The following is a 17127-nucleotide window of genomic DNA, read 5'->3' as shown; positions in this document are numbered from 1 at the left end:
CCATTTACAGGGATTGGGCCATGGGGGTGTGGCCAGCCTGGGTGAGGGGCTGAGGGCTGTTTTCAGGCTGGCCACACCACTTCAGGGTGGGGGTCCACACTGGGGTGCCTGACAAGCCTGGGTGAGGGGCTGTTGGCTGTTGGCAGGCTGGCCACACCCCCTGGCAACCCAAGCTCTCCTTTTTTTATTTTTTTTTCAACGCCTCCTTGAGCAGAGGTCAGGGCCAGCTGGAAGCAGGTATCTGGGATTTATTTATCTTCTATAATTGAAACTTTGTAGCCTTGAGCAGAGGCCAGGGCCAGCCAGGGCGGGTGGGAAGCTTGGCTTCCTCCATCTCCGGAGGCAACCCAAGCCTCCTGCTCGCTCCACCTCCGTGGCCGCCACCATCTTTGTTGAGTTAATTTGCATACTTGCTCCTGATTGGCTGGTGGGTGTAGCAGAGTGATGGTCAATTTGCATGTTTCTCTTTTATTAGATAAGATTTTTAAATCATATATGCCTACTATAAAATATTGATTTTTCAAATGTTATGATTGGTTTTTAAATTTTGAGTTTTCAATTTTTGCCTAAGTTTAAGGGCCACATTTATACAAAGGGTAAGTAGTCAAATTACACCAACTAACAATCTTGTCTTCTTCCAAACCATGCACCCTACACAAGAAGGAACAATTTTAATGTGATCTGAGATCAACCATAAAGTAACAATAAAATATTATGATTTTTTAGAAACATCCTATGTAATAAAGAGGTAATATGAAAATTAACCCTCATGCCCTCACAAGATGGCTGCCTATAACCAGGCCAGCGGGGCAGTTAGTGAGGGACAACCAAACGACTGAACAGCATGCTGCGTGGGGCAACCATGCTCGCGGGGGGGCCATGAAGGGTGACCAGGCGGAAGGGGGGGAAGTTGGGGGATAGCAGGCCAGCAGGTGGGGCAGTAAGGGGTGATCAGGCTGGCGGGGGGAGCAGTTAGGGGCGACCTGGCCGGCCGCGGGGTATAGTTAGGGTTGACCAGGCCAGCAGGGGGGGCAGTTAGGGGCAATCAGGCCGGCACACAGAGGCAGTGAGGGGCGATCAGGCCAGTGGGGGGTAGTTAGGGGCAATTAGGCAGGCAGGCAGATGAGCAATTAGGAGCCAGTGGTCCAGGATTGTGAGAGGGATGTCTGACTGCCGGTTCAGGACCGATCCCTGGAATTGGGCCTAAACCAGAAGTTAGACATCCCCAAAGGGGTTCCAGATTGGAGAGGGTGCAGGCTGGGCTGAGGGGACACCCCCCCCTACCATGCACAAATTTTGTGCACCGGGCCTCTAGTACAAGTATAATATTCTACCAATTCCTGAAACTTTGAGATTTTCTTTCAACTCTACCATTAGAATGCAATGCTTAATATGTTTGATCCTGATTTCCTCTAAAGAACTGCAGTCAGCCATTTGGTTCATTTGAGGGAAAATACTAATACTGGATTAATGTTACATTTTCTGACATTTTTTGTGCCTTATATTGTAATATAACATTTAATAAAATTATAGTAAATATAATTCTTCCTCAGAGAACTTGAGAACCATAAATTCACCAATAACTGTTCAACAAAAGAATTTTTGTTCTGTCAACAATAAATGATATTGTTAAGAAGATACTTCCAAAAGCCTAGACATACAGTGATTTTAAAAAGTGAAAATTATCAAACAGTATTAAGCATGCATACAACTTATGGTCTCAACATAAATACTGTTATGAGGATCTGATTTCTAAAGCAGATGGAAAGAGATTTCGTAACTTAAGCAGTACATAAGGTATCATTCTCCATCTTCTCCCACAATATGTAAATATATGAGGATATATACACTGAGTGGTCAGATTATTATGCATTCAGAGATCATAATAATCTGGCCACTCAGTGTATGTTGTTGCTATTGTTGTTAAATCTCTAGATGCACAAATGCACACCTGATGTATAGTTTTAATCAATAATGATGCTTTAAGTAAAAATGAATTTTTTGCTTGAATAGGTATTTCTCTTTTGGAAATTAACAGGTGAAATAAATTTAGAAATAAAAAATCTGTTAATTATAAAATTTTTAAAATTGAAAGATCTCAAAAAAATAAGACATACACAAAATTAACAAATGTGATATAATCAGTATTGGTTTTATATAGATAAAATAGCATTTCAAGGAAAATTGATTTACTTTATTAGTTGTTCCATTTTATCTGATGATTATAAATTTATAGCAATGTAAATACAAAAAAAATTATCCTCCAAATTGTTCATGTTGAAGAAAATTATGTATTTCCATTAAGATTGGATATAGTTAACTGTAATGAAATTACACTAAAACAATAACTTACTTGAAGTCGCCAGCAGTATGGAAGGGATTTTTAACATTCACAGTGATTTCTTTCCATGTATAACATGGGCTTTTGCATCTGATAATTTTCTAAAGTAAAAAATAAAGACATACTAAATGTTAAGAACAAAAAAAGGATAACCTGAATCATAAAATAAAAGCTTAAAGCATCTAAAAACCTGTTCATTCAAATATTACAATTATATTAATATATATAATTCCCTTTTTTCCAGAAACATTGCACTGAAAAAATCTGAGTGGGAAGAAATAAAAACATATTTCATATTTTACTTCATCACTGACCAACAGTACTTTGCTACAACTGAACTGTCACAATATTATCTCCCAAACGTATTTCCTTAAAATATTTTTATTAATGACTGAGCATTTGCAAATTAATTAATTATATATACCTAATAACATGACATAAAGAAGAGGCATGTGTGTGTGTGAGTATGCACACAGGTGTGTGAGTGTATGAATACCTATCTGTGTATGTGTGTGAGTGTGACTTGCCTGCATTTATAATATGGTGGCTTACACTGACATATTTTTAACATAATAAAAGTACAAACATAAAATTTATAATGCAAATTACCCAATGGCTTTCCATAGAAGAAAAGATTCTAGGAATTCTATATTTTCAGACTGATGGTGTTCGTACCTTCTTTTAATTCTCCATTATTACCTGCTGTACCTCCTGGTAACTAAGACCATGAGTATTCAGATGGAGCAGTAAACAGAGACCACATGAATTTCAAGTGTCAGCGTTTCTGCCCTGTAGCCATGTTAATGGCAGGCTAAAACCATCCATGTCTCTTAGATACATGTGGCAAAGCAACATTTTGTTTTATAAAATTTGTGTGAAAGGATTGGCAGTTCATTATTCAGGAGAAAACCAGAAGACCATAATACATATCTCAGTGACAATCAAATGCCTGCTTCCTACTCTGGGTGTCATCTACCTAAAAAAAGATTAACATGCTAATTGACCGTACCTTCACAATGCCCACCAGCCAATCAGGAGTGAGTATGCAAATAAATCCAACAAAGCTGGCGGGTTAATTTGCATACACAGGCGCTGAGCGGCTGGGGGCGGGGCGGGACACTTGCGTCATCGCCATGGTGATGACGCAGGCGTTCTGCACCACCCCAGCTGCTCCAGGCCTCTGGGCAGCGTGGGAAGGCAGAAAGGCAGCTCTGGGCCAGAGTGGAAGGGCGGCTCTGGCCAGAGCAAAGGTGCTGCCGGCAGCCAGGGGAAGGAAGGCCCATTCTTGCATGAATCTTCATGCATCGGGCCTCTAGTTATCTAATAAGCAGTCTGCCCATGTGAACATCTTAATGCTCTCCTTACAAAACTGACCATCATTAGAGTCATTCTACTTACTTCCTACTCATGCCACTGCACACCTAAAATTCTTTATATTCCATATGGAAATCTGGCACAATAGCAAATTTACTCTTTCTTTTCCATATGTCCATAGTGGGACATAATATTTAGCTAGAATACTGACTATAAAAAGTCAATCATTGCAATGTCACATTTATGTTACAGAAAATTTTAAAATCCTTCTCCCTCTGGAACATCATCACTTCTCAATAAATGCCAGCCTTAGCATTATCTTTATAATGCTTTTAATACACAGGACACTCAAGAGAAATTAAAGAATTTTTGTTGCTGTGTAAACCCCCAAGCCTTAATTCAAATAAAAGCAGACACAGGCCCAGGAAAAAGACCTATGCTTGGGATGCTCAATGGCATGAAAAGAGAAGCAAACACATACAAAATAGGTAAAATTTACTTACCGTGGGATTAAATTTGCGGACTTCACCCTTAAGAGCAAAAATCATTGTAGTGCCTCCCACTGCCATATTAGGTATTGAAATTAATATCAGTGAAGCTTTGGCAGGATGGAGGAAGCGACTGTTGAATTTCACAGTAATCTGGATTTCATCTCTATTTAATAAAAGATAAAAGAAAAATATTTTATTGAAAGAAGACAACTAACAACCATCTGTTCAGTGAAGACCATGTGCCCAGTGCCTACACTCTGCAATATAATAATTTCTAGAATAAAATTCAAGACTATTGCTGATCTCAGGAAGCCTACAATCTAGTTATTGTTATCAGTTAAAACATCTTGATCCATCCCTGTGTCCTCTTTGGAGAAGTGTCTATTCAGGTCCTCTGCACATATTTTTCACCAGATTATTTGTTCTTTTTGGTGTTGAGTTATATGATTTCCTTATATATCCTATATAATAAAAGGCCACTATGCAAATAGACCAAATGGTGGAACGACTGAACGGCGGAACAACCGAACAACCAGTTGTTATGACATGTGCTGACCACCAGGGGCACATGTGGAACATGGCAGGCATTGACAGCAGGCAGTAGAGCAAGGAACATGGCAGGCATCAGCTGTGGCAGGATGGTGGAGCAGGTGAGCGGGGGCACCAGACCAAGGTGGGGCGCCAATCGCTGTCATTGGGGTGAGCTTCGGTGGTTACTAAAAATTATTTGCTCTCATGTGCCGTGGTCCTGCCCAGGACTTGCACCTGCTGACGTCACCGGCCCTGCTCGCACCCGCTGACGGCACCAGAATCGCCACTCACACCTACTGACTGCACCGGGCGCCGGCCCTGATTTCTCGGTGCCATCAGTGGGTGCCAGTGATGGCTGCCAGCCCCAATCGCCCCTCAGGGCTTCTCCACCTCCCCCAGCTCCTGAGAGGTGATCGGAGCTGGCAGCCTCCACTCACACCCACTGCTGGCACTGGAGCAGACACTTGCAGCCACTGCCAGTGCCAGCCCCACTCGCACCCGCAGCTAGAGCTGCCACTCACACCCACTTCCAGTGCTTGGCACCACTCCCAATTGATCAGCGCCATTAGCTGGTGTGAGGAGCAGCTGCTGGCCCCAATAATCCCTGAGGGCTTCCCCACCTCCCCCTGCTCCTGAGGGACAATCGAGCAGCAGCTGCCACTAGCACTTGCTGATGGTGCTGACTCCACTTGCATGCTGCTGGCACTGGCCCCAATTGCTCTGCACTGTCATCAGGTGCGAACAGGGTCAGCGCTGTCAGTGTGTGGGAGTGGCGGCGGCAGGAGCAGGGCTGCCAGCAGACAGGGGACCAGAGGCTGCAGTGGGAGGGTCCAGGCAGGGGCACGGAGGATGGGCCAAGACCCAGTGCCCACCACAGCCTCACAGCCCACAGTTCCTTTCAAGGTGCACAAATTCATGCACTGGGCCCCTAGTTTTTATATAAACCCCTTATCAACAAACATGAAAAGATGCTCAATATCACTAAGCATCAGGGAAATGCAAATTAAAGCCACAATAAGATATCACCTCATAATTTTCAGAATGGGTATAATCAATAAATCAACAAATAAAAGCATTAGTGAGGATGTAGAGAAAAGCGAACACTCATCCACTATTGCTAGGATTTCAAATTGGTTTATCCACTATGGAAAACATTATGTAGGTTTATCAAAAAATTAAAACTAGAGCTACCATATGACCCAGAAAGTCCACTTCTGGATATTTAACTGAAGAATTCCAAAACACTCATTTAAATAGATATATGCCCCCCCCCCATGTTCATTGCAGCATTAACTATAGCCAATATATAAAATAAACTAATTCTTGGAATGTTTGACAGCAATTAAAAAAAAAAAGGACATGAAAGGATATAATCCCTTTCAGAAGGAATTAAGGCGTTGGGAAGGCACTTGAGCATTCTATATTGGCCCCTCTTGCCTTTTGTGCCAAGAGGGACCCTCTTCTCACAATCCAATTACCCTCAGCTATTGCCTGAGCTTTCTGTTCATGCTGAGCTTGAAGCCTCGTGGTGGCTGGTATCATGGATCTGTCTCTCGCCCAATCGTGTGAGCTGGGCCCTCCCTGGAGAAGAAACCTGAGTTCCCCGAGATATGTGATCAGTGCTGAGGCCCCACCAGCAGACCAGGGGATTCCCAAGGCAGGTACTGGGCGTGGAGGCCATGGGGGCATAGGCTACCAAGGAGACAGAACTGAACCTCACATCACCCTGCTTGGCCCCGGAGGATGGCTGGTTAGCCAGAGATGGGTAAGATTCCTCAGGGAAGGAACAACCTAAGACAGGCACAGTCGCAGAGGGGCCATCAGGAGAGAACTTGGGGGTCAACAGAGGTGGGGCACAGACCCTCACCCCCCCAACCTTGCAGGGGCCTGAACCCTCACCCTGTCTGAGGGAGGTCTCCTGCCCCCATGACTGCTTTGCTTCCCACGCCCAGCTCAGATTGGGACACAGGTGACAGACAGTGACTTGGCCCAGCTCAGATTGGGACCCAGGTAACAGACAGAGACTTGGCCGACAGCAGCTGCCCTATATCTAAATCCAGCCTAGCACCAGGAATGCTCAGGGCCTACTCAAGAATGCAAATAATCCTTTCCACTAATATTTACAGGGTCAACTAAGATTGTTGGTAGAGTATTAAATTTGACAGTAAAATAATAATCAAGTTTTCAGATTAATTTAAATAGGCTAATTGAAATAAGTGAATATTCAAGAAAATTTAATTGTACTGGACAAAAAGCTGTTCCTAATGTGGTAACTAAAATTTCTATTGGTAGTTCATCTCATGGTAAAATTCCTGAACATGCAATGAAACTAAAGCAGTCATATTTTTGTGCAAAAAATTAAAATTTAAAGTCATCAAGACTGCATTATAAAAGTTACAAAAGCCTCCATTAATCAAAAAAGGGGGGATAGAAGGGTAATATCATGTAAGGAAAAATATCCTATAAGTAAATTACATCTAGAAAACTTCTACTTTACAAAATTAGTTTTCATTTGTAATGCTAACAGCAAGACACACATGAAAAACACACATGGTGTCTAAATAAGACAAAGGAAAATCGTTTGGGCAAAAATAAAAAGGATCCCAAATCAATTATATAGAAAAGATTCCTTTATTAACTTTTGGTCGAGAATATGTTTGTATATTTTCAGAAAACAACTCCAAGACCATGTGGATTCCTGCAACAGAGAGGAATTGACAGGTCTGCTCCAACCACGAAGACAAGAGGAGAAACAGTCCAGAGGTGGAAGATGCTGACGACACCTTGCCACGCTCGCAGTCAGCAGCTGTGCGATGCAGCAAGTTGCCTAGGACCAAACCAGAGAGGGTCGGACCTGCATTGCCACCATGAGCCCACCATCCAGATATCATTGCTGACATGTACACATAAGGAACTGTTTGACATTGAAATGGGGACTCAGAACTGTTGGACATGGAAATTGGGACTCAAACATTTTTTGTTATTATATGTTTATTTCTAGTCTGCAGAGGCAAGATTTTTTAAAGGAATGAAATGGGGAAAAAAATAGATACAGAGGCAAAGAAGCATTGAACAGACTGTCAAACTACAGTGGGAAGGCAGAGGAGGTTGCGGGTGGGCGGGGGCTGTAAGAGATCAACTGAAGGACTTGTACGAATGCATATAAGCATAACCAATGGATAAAAAACACTGGGGGGAGGGGGCAGGTAAAGGCATGTACTGGGGGGAAGGGGAGGCCGGGGAAAGGTCAATGGGGAAGGAAAAAAAAAAGGAGACATATGTACTACTATTTGTAATACTTCAAACAATTAAAAAAAATAAAAAAATAAAAAAATAAAATAAAATAAATCTAAGTGTCCATAGATAGTTGAATAGATAAAAAGGAGTTGGTACACACACACACACACACACACACACACACACACACACGCACGCACGCACTGGAATATTAGTAAGCCATAAAAAGAATGAAATCTTGCCATTTGAGACAACATGGATAGATGTAGAAGATATTATGCTAAATGAAATAAGTCAGTAAGAGAAAGCTAAATGCCATATGATTTCACTTATATGTGGAATCTGAAAAACAAAAAACAAAATAGGAACAAACTCATAGATACAGAGAACAAACTGATGGTCACAGATAGAAGGGGGATTGGAGGACTGGGTACAAAAAATGAAAAGGATTAAGTACAAATTGCCAGTTACAAAAACAGTCATGGGGATGTAAAGTACAGCATAGAGAATAAAGTCAATGATATTATAATAACTATGTATGATTTCAGATTGGTACTAGACTTATTGGGGTGATCACTTTGCAAGTTATATAAATATCTAACCACTATGTTGTGTTCCTGAAACTAACATAACATTGTATGTCAACTGCAATTGGAAAATAATTAAAAAAGAAAACATCTTGATCCAGTCTATGAAATCTAAAGTTAACTTCAAAATATAAGTAAAATCAACTAAATATTAAATTTTCTAACAGCTAGCCAAAGAAAAAAATATATTTTTGGGTGAATTTTACAGGACATTCTGTGCTACTGTTTAAGCAAAAATGTAGTCATGTCACTGGTTTTTGGTCACATGGAGAAAAAAATGAGAAAGACTAAGAATTCAAAAAATAATTAAAACTACGGTTGAAAATAAAATTAAAACCTCAAAAGAAACTAATGATATATAAGTAGCATGGCTTTTATTTGTAAGATTTATGTAATTGAATGAGTAAAGAAAACATGCCCATTCCCCTTAATCTTCAACTTCCTAATCTAAAACATTAAAAAGTTAGCCTATGGCCTTGGAGATTTCACTTCCTATACCCTATAGGGGAATAACTGAGCCATGGCATCCTGGCAACCCTGCATGACAACACAAAGGACACATGTTGTGTCTTGGCATAACATAACATAAGAGCATGGAGACTCATGAAATGCTGCTCATTTGCCTCCCAATCTTTCCTGAGGTCTGAGGCTTGCTACCTAGCCCCTTCAGGGTATAGTTACAGGCTATAAAAGTATTTACTTGCAGCATGAAACTGTCAGCACAGGGTGTTCTACTGGTCCATGATGCTGTCATCTGGACCCTTTGTTTTTTTGTTTTTTATATTATTTTATTTTTTTATTTTTTACTAGAGACCCGGTGCATGAAATTCATGCATGGGTGGGGTTTCTAGGCCTGGCCAGTGATCAGGGCCAATCAGGTTCCCCGCCTCCCAGCCTCGCCCCCTCCTCCTTCCTTTGCTACCCACATCCACCACCACCCACTCCTGGTTCCCCGTCCTAGCCTGGGGTCCAGCCCCAATCGGCGATCCAGACCTGCCAGCTGGAGGGAGAGACTGGGAGGTTGGCCAGCAGGCCCCAGTTGAGGCAGGTGAAGGGAGGGCTGATCAGGGCCTGCCGGCCCAGGGGAGGGATATAGGGAGGGACCTGGGAGGTTGGCCGCTGGCCCTGAGGAGGGATCTGGCCCTTGGCCCCTTGGGAAAGGGGCCACATCTGCCGCCACCCAGCCCCAGTTCCCCATCCCAACCCAGGGGCCTGCCAGCCAGGGGAAGGGACCAGGAGGTTGGCCAGCAGGCCCTATCGGCAATTGGGGCCTGCAGGCTGGGGCCAGCTCCTGCGTTAAGCTGGATCTATTTTGCTCATGCTATATAATAAAAGGGTAATATGCAAATAGACTGAACAGCAGAACCAAACAACCAATCAAATCGTAATATGCTAATGATATGCTAAGGCTGCTCAACCACTCACTATGATGTGCACTGACCACCAGGGGGCAGACAGTCAACTGGTCAACCAGTCGCTATGACGTGCACTGACCAACAGGGGACAGATGCTCTCCTGGTAGGTTAGCTTGCTGCTGGGGTCCAGCCAATTGGGACTGATCGGGACTGAGCGAAATTGGCCGGACACACCCTGGAGCCCTCCCACGGTTCCTCCCCAGCCCAATAGTGCACTGGTGGGGTCCCTCAGCCTGACCCGCACCCTCTCGCAATCTACGACCCCTCGGGGGATGTCAGAGAGCCAGTTTCAGCCTGATCCTGCAGGCCACTCGCAGCAGGTAGGAGCTGAAGATAGCACTGCACTGCGGGTTTTGGCCTGATCCCTGCAGGCCACCCAGAGGGACCCCATCCGTGCACGAATTTGTGCACCGGGCCCCTAGTTGGTTTATATTTGTTAAGCGTCTGCCCCCTGGTGGTCAGTGTGCATCATAGCAACTGCTCATTCTGGTCATTCTGGTTATTCTGTTGTAATGGTTGCTTAGGCTTTTATCTATACTAATAAAAGGGTAATATGTTAATTAGACCAGAAGACCTTCCAGACATCCTTCCAGACAAAGCCATGGTGGCGGGGCCAAGGCAGAGGCAGTTAGGGGTGATCAGGCCAGGAAGGGGGGGCAGTTGGGGGTGAGCAGGCTGGCAGGGGGGCAGTTGGGGGCAATCAGGCTGGCAGGGGGCAGTTGGGGGTGATCAGGCCGTCAAGGGGGGCAGTTGGGGGTGAGAAGGCCAGTGGGGGGACAGTTGGGGGAGAGCAGGCTGGCAGGCAGAGTGGTTAGGGGCAATCAGGTAGGCAGGCAGGTGAGCGATTAGGAACCAGCAGTCCCAGATTGCGAGAGGGATGTCCAACTGCTGGTTTAGGCCCGATCGCACATGGGTCCCAGATTGGAGAGGGTGCAGGCTGGGCTGAGGGACACCCATGCATGAATTTCGTGCACCGAGCCACTGGTATATATAGATTATGGTAAAAATATATATCATAAAAAGAAAACAATAACAATATATAACAGAAAAATTATCACTGTAATCAATTTTAATTGTTCACTACAAAACTTAACTATATGCACATTGTAGTATGGCAGATGCCTAGAACTTCATCATCTTACAAGACTGAAACTCTATACCTATTAAGAAATAACTCCCGCCGAAACCGGTTTGGCTCAGTGGATAGAGCATCGGCCTGCGGACTGAAGGGTCCCAGGTTCGATTCCGGTCAAGGGCATGTACCTTGGTTGCGGGCACATCCTCAGTGGGAGGTGTGCAGGAGGCAGCTGATCGATGTTTCTCTCTCATCGATGTTTCTAGCTCTCTATCCCTCTCCCTTCCTCTCTGTGAAATACCAATAAAATATATTAAAAAAAAAAAGAAATAACTCCCATTTCCTCCGCCATCCCACCCCTGCCCCTAGCAACCATAAATTATACTTTCTGTTTCTCTGAATCTGAGTGCTTTAAATACATCTTTTAGCAAAATCATGCAGTGTTTTGTTTTTGTGACTGGCTTATTTCACACAGCATAATGTCCTCAAGTTTCATTCATGTTCTAGATTCCCTTTCTTTTTAAGGTGGAATAATATTTCTTTTTTTATCTTTATTGTTGAAAGTATTACATATGTCTACTCCCCTCTCTCCTACTGAGCCCATCTAGCGTGCCCCCCACCTCCCACCGCAGGCCTTCACCACACTATTGTCTGTGTCCATGGGTTATGCATATATATGCATACAATTTCTTAGGTTGATCTCTTTCCACCCACCCACCCCCACCTTCCCTCTGAGATTTGACAGTCTGTTCCATGCTTCATATCTCTGGATCTATTTTTCTTCATTAGTTTATATTTGTTCATTATATTCCACATATGAGTGAGATCATGTGATACTTGTCTTTCTCTGTCTGGCTTATTTCACTTAGCATAATACTCACCATGTCCCTCCATGCTGTCTCAAAGGGTAAGATATCTCTTCTTTTCCCGCTACATAGTATTCCATGGTGTAGATATACCACAGCATTTTTATCTACTCATCTACTGATGGGTACTTGGGCTGTTTCCAGATCTCCGCTATTGTAAATTGTGCTGCTATGAACATAGGGGTGTTTCAGGTTTCTTAGGATATATTCCTAGAAGTGGGATCACTGGGTCAAATGGAAGTTCCATTTTTAATTTTCTGAGGAAACTCCACATTGTTTTCCATAGTGGTTGTATCAGGCTGCATTCCCAACAGCAGTGTATGAGGGTTCCTTCTCCACATCCTCGCCAGCACCTGTTTCTTGATTTATTGATGGCAGCCATTCTGACAGGTGGGAGGTGATACCTAATTGTCACTTTAATTTGCATCTCTCTCATGATTAGTGACATTGAGCATTTTTTCTATCTGTCTCATGGCCATTTGTATGTCTCCTTTGGAGAAGTGTCTATTTAGGTCCTCTGCCCATTTTTATTGGGTTGTCTTCCTTTTATTGATTTGTATGAGTACTTTATATATTTTGGATATTAACCTTTTATCAGATATATCATTGGAAAATATGTTCTCCCATACAGTGGATTCTCTTTTCATTTTGATACTGTTTTCTTTTGCTGTGCAGGAGCTTTTTATTTGATGTAGTCCTATTTGTTTATTTTTTCTTTTGTTACTTTTGCACTAGGCATTGTATCAATTAAATTTTTGTTACATGAGATGTCTGATATTTTGCTGCCTATGCCTTCTTCAATAATTTTTATGGTTTCACGACTACATTTAAATATTTTATCCATTTTAGTTTATTATGGTGTATGGTGAAAGTTGGTGGTCTAGTTTCGTTTTTTAACATGTGCAACACCATTTACTGAAGAGACTATCTTTATTAAAATATGCTCTTGCCTCCTTTATCAAAGATTTAGTGTGATGGCTTGTTTCCATTCCTGGGCTCTCTACTCTGTTCTATTCATCTCTATGCCTGATCTTGTGCCAATACCAGGATGTTTTGATTACAGTGGCCTTGTAGTATAGCTTAATATCCTATATTGTGATTGCTCCAACTTTTTTCTTTCTCAAGATTGATGCAGCTATTTGAAGGGGGGGAGGTTGTTTTGGTTCCATATAAATTTTTGGAGTATTTGTTGTAGATCTGTGAAATAGGCCATTGATATTTTAATAGGAATTGTGTTCAATCTATAGATTGCTTTGGGTAGTATGGACATTTTGATGATATTAATTTTACCAGTGTATGAAGGCTTTATAGTCTTCCACTTGTTTATATCCTCTTCTATCTCTTTTTTCAATGTTCTATAGTTTTCCAAGTACAGGTCTTTTACCTCCTTCATTACGTTTATTCCTAAGTATCTTAATTTTTTTGTTAAGATGATAAATGGGATTGTTTTTCTAGTTTCTCTTTCTGAGAGTTCACTATCTTCTATAATAATAAAAGCGTAATATACGTCCTTCTGGACAACCTTCGGGATGAAGCCAGGGTTGCGAGGGAAACCCAGGTCCCGGGTGCCTGTCAGCAGCCAGAGGGAAGACCAAGTCCCGGATGCCTGCTGGTGGCCGGAGGGAAGCCTGGGTCCTGCATGCCACAGGGAAGCTAGTGCCGGCCGCTGGAGGAAGGAAGGACTATTCTTGCACAAATTTCGTGCACCAGGCCTGTAGTTGGTGTATAAAAATGCCATCAATTTCTGGGTGTTAATCTTGTATCATGTTACGTTGCCAAATTACTTTATTAAATCTAGTGTTTTTGTTGGTGGAGTCTTTAGGGTTTTCTATGTAGAATATCATGTAATCATAAATAATGACAATTTTACTTCCTCCTTTTCAATTTGGATTCCTTGTATTTCTTCTTCTTGTCTGATCACTGTGGCTAGGACTTCCAGTAAGTAATATCCTATATAATAAAGAGCTAATATGCTAATTAGACTGAACAGCAGAACAACCATCTGGACAACCTTCCGGACCTTGCTGGGGCTGCAAGGGCTGGCCGAGGCTGCAAGGGGCTGTGAGGGCCAGTGGAGGCTGTGAGGGGCTGCGAGGGCCAGCAGAGGCTGCGAGGGGCTGCAAGGGCCGGCTAAGGCTGCAAGGGCTGGCTGAGGCTACAAGGGCTGGTGGAAGCTGTAAGGGCTGGCCAAGGCAGTCAGGGCTATGAGGACAGGCCGGGGCTGTGAGGGCCGAGCCCCTTGCATGAATTTTGTGCATTGGTCCTCTAGTCTGATCGGAACCTCCTGCAGCCCCTCCCAGCCCGCCAGGCGGCCAACCTCCCACAGCCTCTACCCCCAGCTGGCCAACCCTCTGCACCCCTCCCCCCATCCGGCCAACCTCTGTGACCCCTCCTCCCAGTGGCCAGCCTCAATTGCCCTCATCGGAACCTCCCGTGGCCCCTCTCCCCCAGCTGGCTGGCCAACCTCCTGCGGCCCCTACCCCCCATCAGCCCCCACCCATACACAGATTTGTGCACCAGGCCTCTAGTGTTTAACAAGAATGGTGAAAGCAGACATCCCTGTCTTGTTCCTGTTCTTAGAGGAAATGGTTTTCGATTTTGCCCATTGAGTATGATGCTATACGTTTCTCATATATGCCCTTTATTATGTTGAGGTATGATCCCTCTATTCCCACTTTGCTAAGAGTTTTTATCAAAAATGAGTATTAGATTTTGTTGAATGCTTTTTCTGCCTCTATGGCAGGGCAGGCTGGTGGCTCTGCTCACAGAAGGGTTATGTCAGACTGAGCACTGGATGCTGATGATGTGGGGCATCCTAGCTCTCCCCTTTGGAGGATGTGGGGCTGACTGTTTGCTAGCTCCACTGGGCACTCCACTGCTGGAACTGGGATGAGCTGGGTGCCCAGTTCAACAGTATGGCCGGGCAGGCCCTGAGCACTGCAGGTTGCTTCAGCCATCCAGTCCTCCAAGGCACACAGTTCAGGCTAACTGCTCCTGCATGACTCATCTATGTGCATCGGGACTTTGGATCTCAGCAGTGGGGCTGTGAGCACCTGTCAGTGTCCTAGGGGCCCTGGGGCAGGGTCGTTTTCTACAGTCTCCTCCCATGGGGACCCTGTGGCTCCCTCACAATGGCCTCCCCTGAAGTGAAGTGCACAGCAGAGCAACACGCTGCAGTGGCAGATCCTCTGCCTGGAGCGCTCCAGTTGCCTCCCTAAGCTCCTGTTCCCACAAACAGATGCTCTCCAACTCTCACACCCACACACACTCTCCCCCTCACACACTCACCCTCATCCAGACCTACCTGCCACCATGTCTACAATGGTGGACCCTTTGGTTTTGGTGGTGTGCTGCACAAAGGACACGGAGATGTAGCCCCATTTGATTAATTTTGCTTTCACTATTTATGTAAATAAAGAACTCTCCTAGTAAAAAAAAAACGGTTTTCACTGTTTCTTTACTGGCTGAATCTTTCAGCCTTCCCTTGCCTGGCCACACCTTTAGCTGATAAAACTTGGGGAAATTTTACCTTTACTTTTACTCTGGCTTTTTAACATATTTAGCATTATACATCATATCACAATTATTCTTGGTACAAAACTATCACCTTCTCTTAGGATACATATATTTGGGGATGAAGATGGGAATAGATTCTCTGGGTGTAAAACTTTGGCTTAATTTCCCTAGAATAGTTGTGAAATTACTGTTGAATGGGTGAGTTTAGGGAGCAGCAGAGTAAAGTGAATGCAGGACTTTCAAATCAACAAAAATATTCTCAGAATTGCTTTTTAGGGGAAATTATGGCTCACATCTAGCAAGAGTGGGAATGATTTTTCCAGATATGTCATCACTAATTTCCTCAATTTGTGCAAAAGCACATCTTCTTAAATATTATTAAAAGATCTTGGACTTGAATTTAATTGAGAACAAAGAATATTTGACCTTGTGGTCTTTTTCTGGATATAATAGGCTCAAAGTCTGTGTTAGGTAACTATGAGTGATTTAGCATTTTTCTAGATATTCTAAAATGCATTATTAGATAAAAACACTCATTAATTTTATTGATATCTAGAGAAATTTATAATATTCCAAGCACTGTTTTAAGTTTTGGGGATACACTAGTTAGAAAAATACACTATTGCCAATCTCTTGAATCTTACATTTTATAGGACATGACAAACAATATGTCATCACAAAATAAATGTGAAAACTACAAGTTCTGTGTGTGCTGTGAAATGGTATGAGAGCACATAATAGGGAGAGTGATACCATCTGAAAGGTCAACTATATTAAGTGGGATATAAAGGCTGAAAATGAGTGGCTAGAATGAGCAGGTGAGGAAAGAATGCATCCAAGGATTCTGATAGGAGGAATTATGATGTGTTTTAAGAACTTACCAAAGGCCAGTGGTGCAGAATCTTAGAAAGCAAAAGTTTTTGTGTTACAAAATATAGCCAGGAACCTGCCATGAAAGCTATGTGGACCATGCTGAGATGTTCGGTTTATATCATAATAGGAACATGAAGTTACAGGAATATTTTAAGTAGAAGAGTAACATAACCAAATATGCATTTTAAACAATCCTTGCCATTCTGATGTTGGGGATGGATTGAAGAAAAACCTTTTAGGAGTCCCTTGTAGCAGCACAAGTTAAAGATAATGGTACATTAAATTAGAATGGAAGAGGTAGGTAAGAGGAAAAGATGACAAATGTAAGATACATTTGGTAAAATCAGTAGCACAAAGTCATGGATTCGATCTTCATGGAAGTTGATGGGAAAAGGTGTTCAAAGGAGAGGTCAATGGGGGGAAAAGGAGAGATATGTAATACTTTAAACAATAAAGAATTTAAATTAAAAAATAAAATAAAAATGATTATAAGTGTTAAAAAAAGAAAGAAAAAGGTGTTCAATAATGAACATGTTCTAAAGAGCATGTGCTTAGTAAATGAATTTATGGACCTATACTTAAATCCAATGTAACACATTTTAAAATACAGTATCCTTTCCATGAGGCAATTGCTGGTTTTAAGAGCATGAAGATTTGTGCTTCTCTTGAGTATAGGTATTTCTTCTATAAAAAGATGAAAGAAGGTAAAGGGATTAGCCAAAGAACATATATGCATAACCCATTGAAACAGTGTGGTGATGGAGGGTGTGGGGTGGGGTTGGAGGTAGGCAAATGCAGGGAGAAATAAGGACATCCATATAGTGTCAACAATTAAAATAAAGAAGAAAAAGTTTTGTAGTCATATTGATACATGTAAATGA

At 42.7% G+C, this 17127-nt stretch overlaps 1 protein-coding gene across 1 annotated transcript in view; it reads right to left on the bottom strand.

Moving 5' to 3' along the window:
• CFAP47 (cilia and flagella associated protein 47) overlaps positions 1–17127 on the bottom strand; it is a gene marked incomplete at both ends in the record, with an annotated part of 517322 nt that overhangs the window by 234109 nt on the left and 266086 nt on the right. Inside the window, 2 exons of the mRNA XM_080652339.1 lie at positions 2354–2442; positions 4159–4309. Coding sequence (XP_080508465.1) covers positions 2354–2442; positions 4159–4309 — 240 coding nt within the window. The remainder of the gene's footprint in view (positions 1–2353; positions 2443–4158; positions 4310–17127) is intronic.

The sequence above is a fragment of the Plecotus auritus genome (genome assembly GCF_963455305.1).
Source record: "Plecotus auritus genome assembly, chromosome: X".
Classification (NCBI taxonomy): domain Eukaryota; kingdom Metazoa; phylum Chordata; class Mammalia; order Chiroptera; family Vespertilionidae; genus Plecotus; species Plecotus auritus.
Note: the sequence above shows the minus strand (reverse complement) of the source record. Positions and strands in the feature narration are given on the sequence as shown.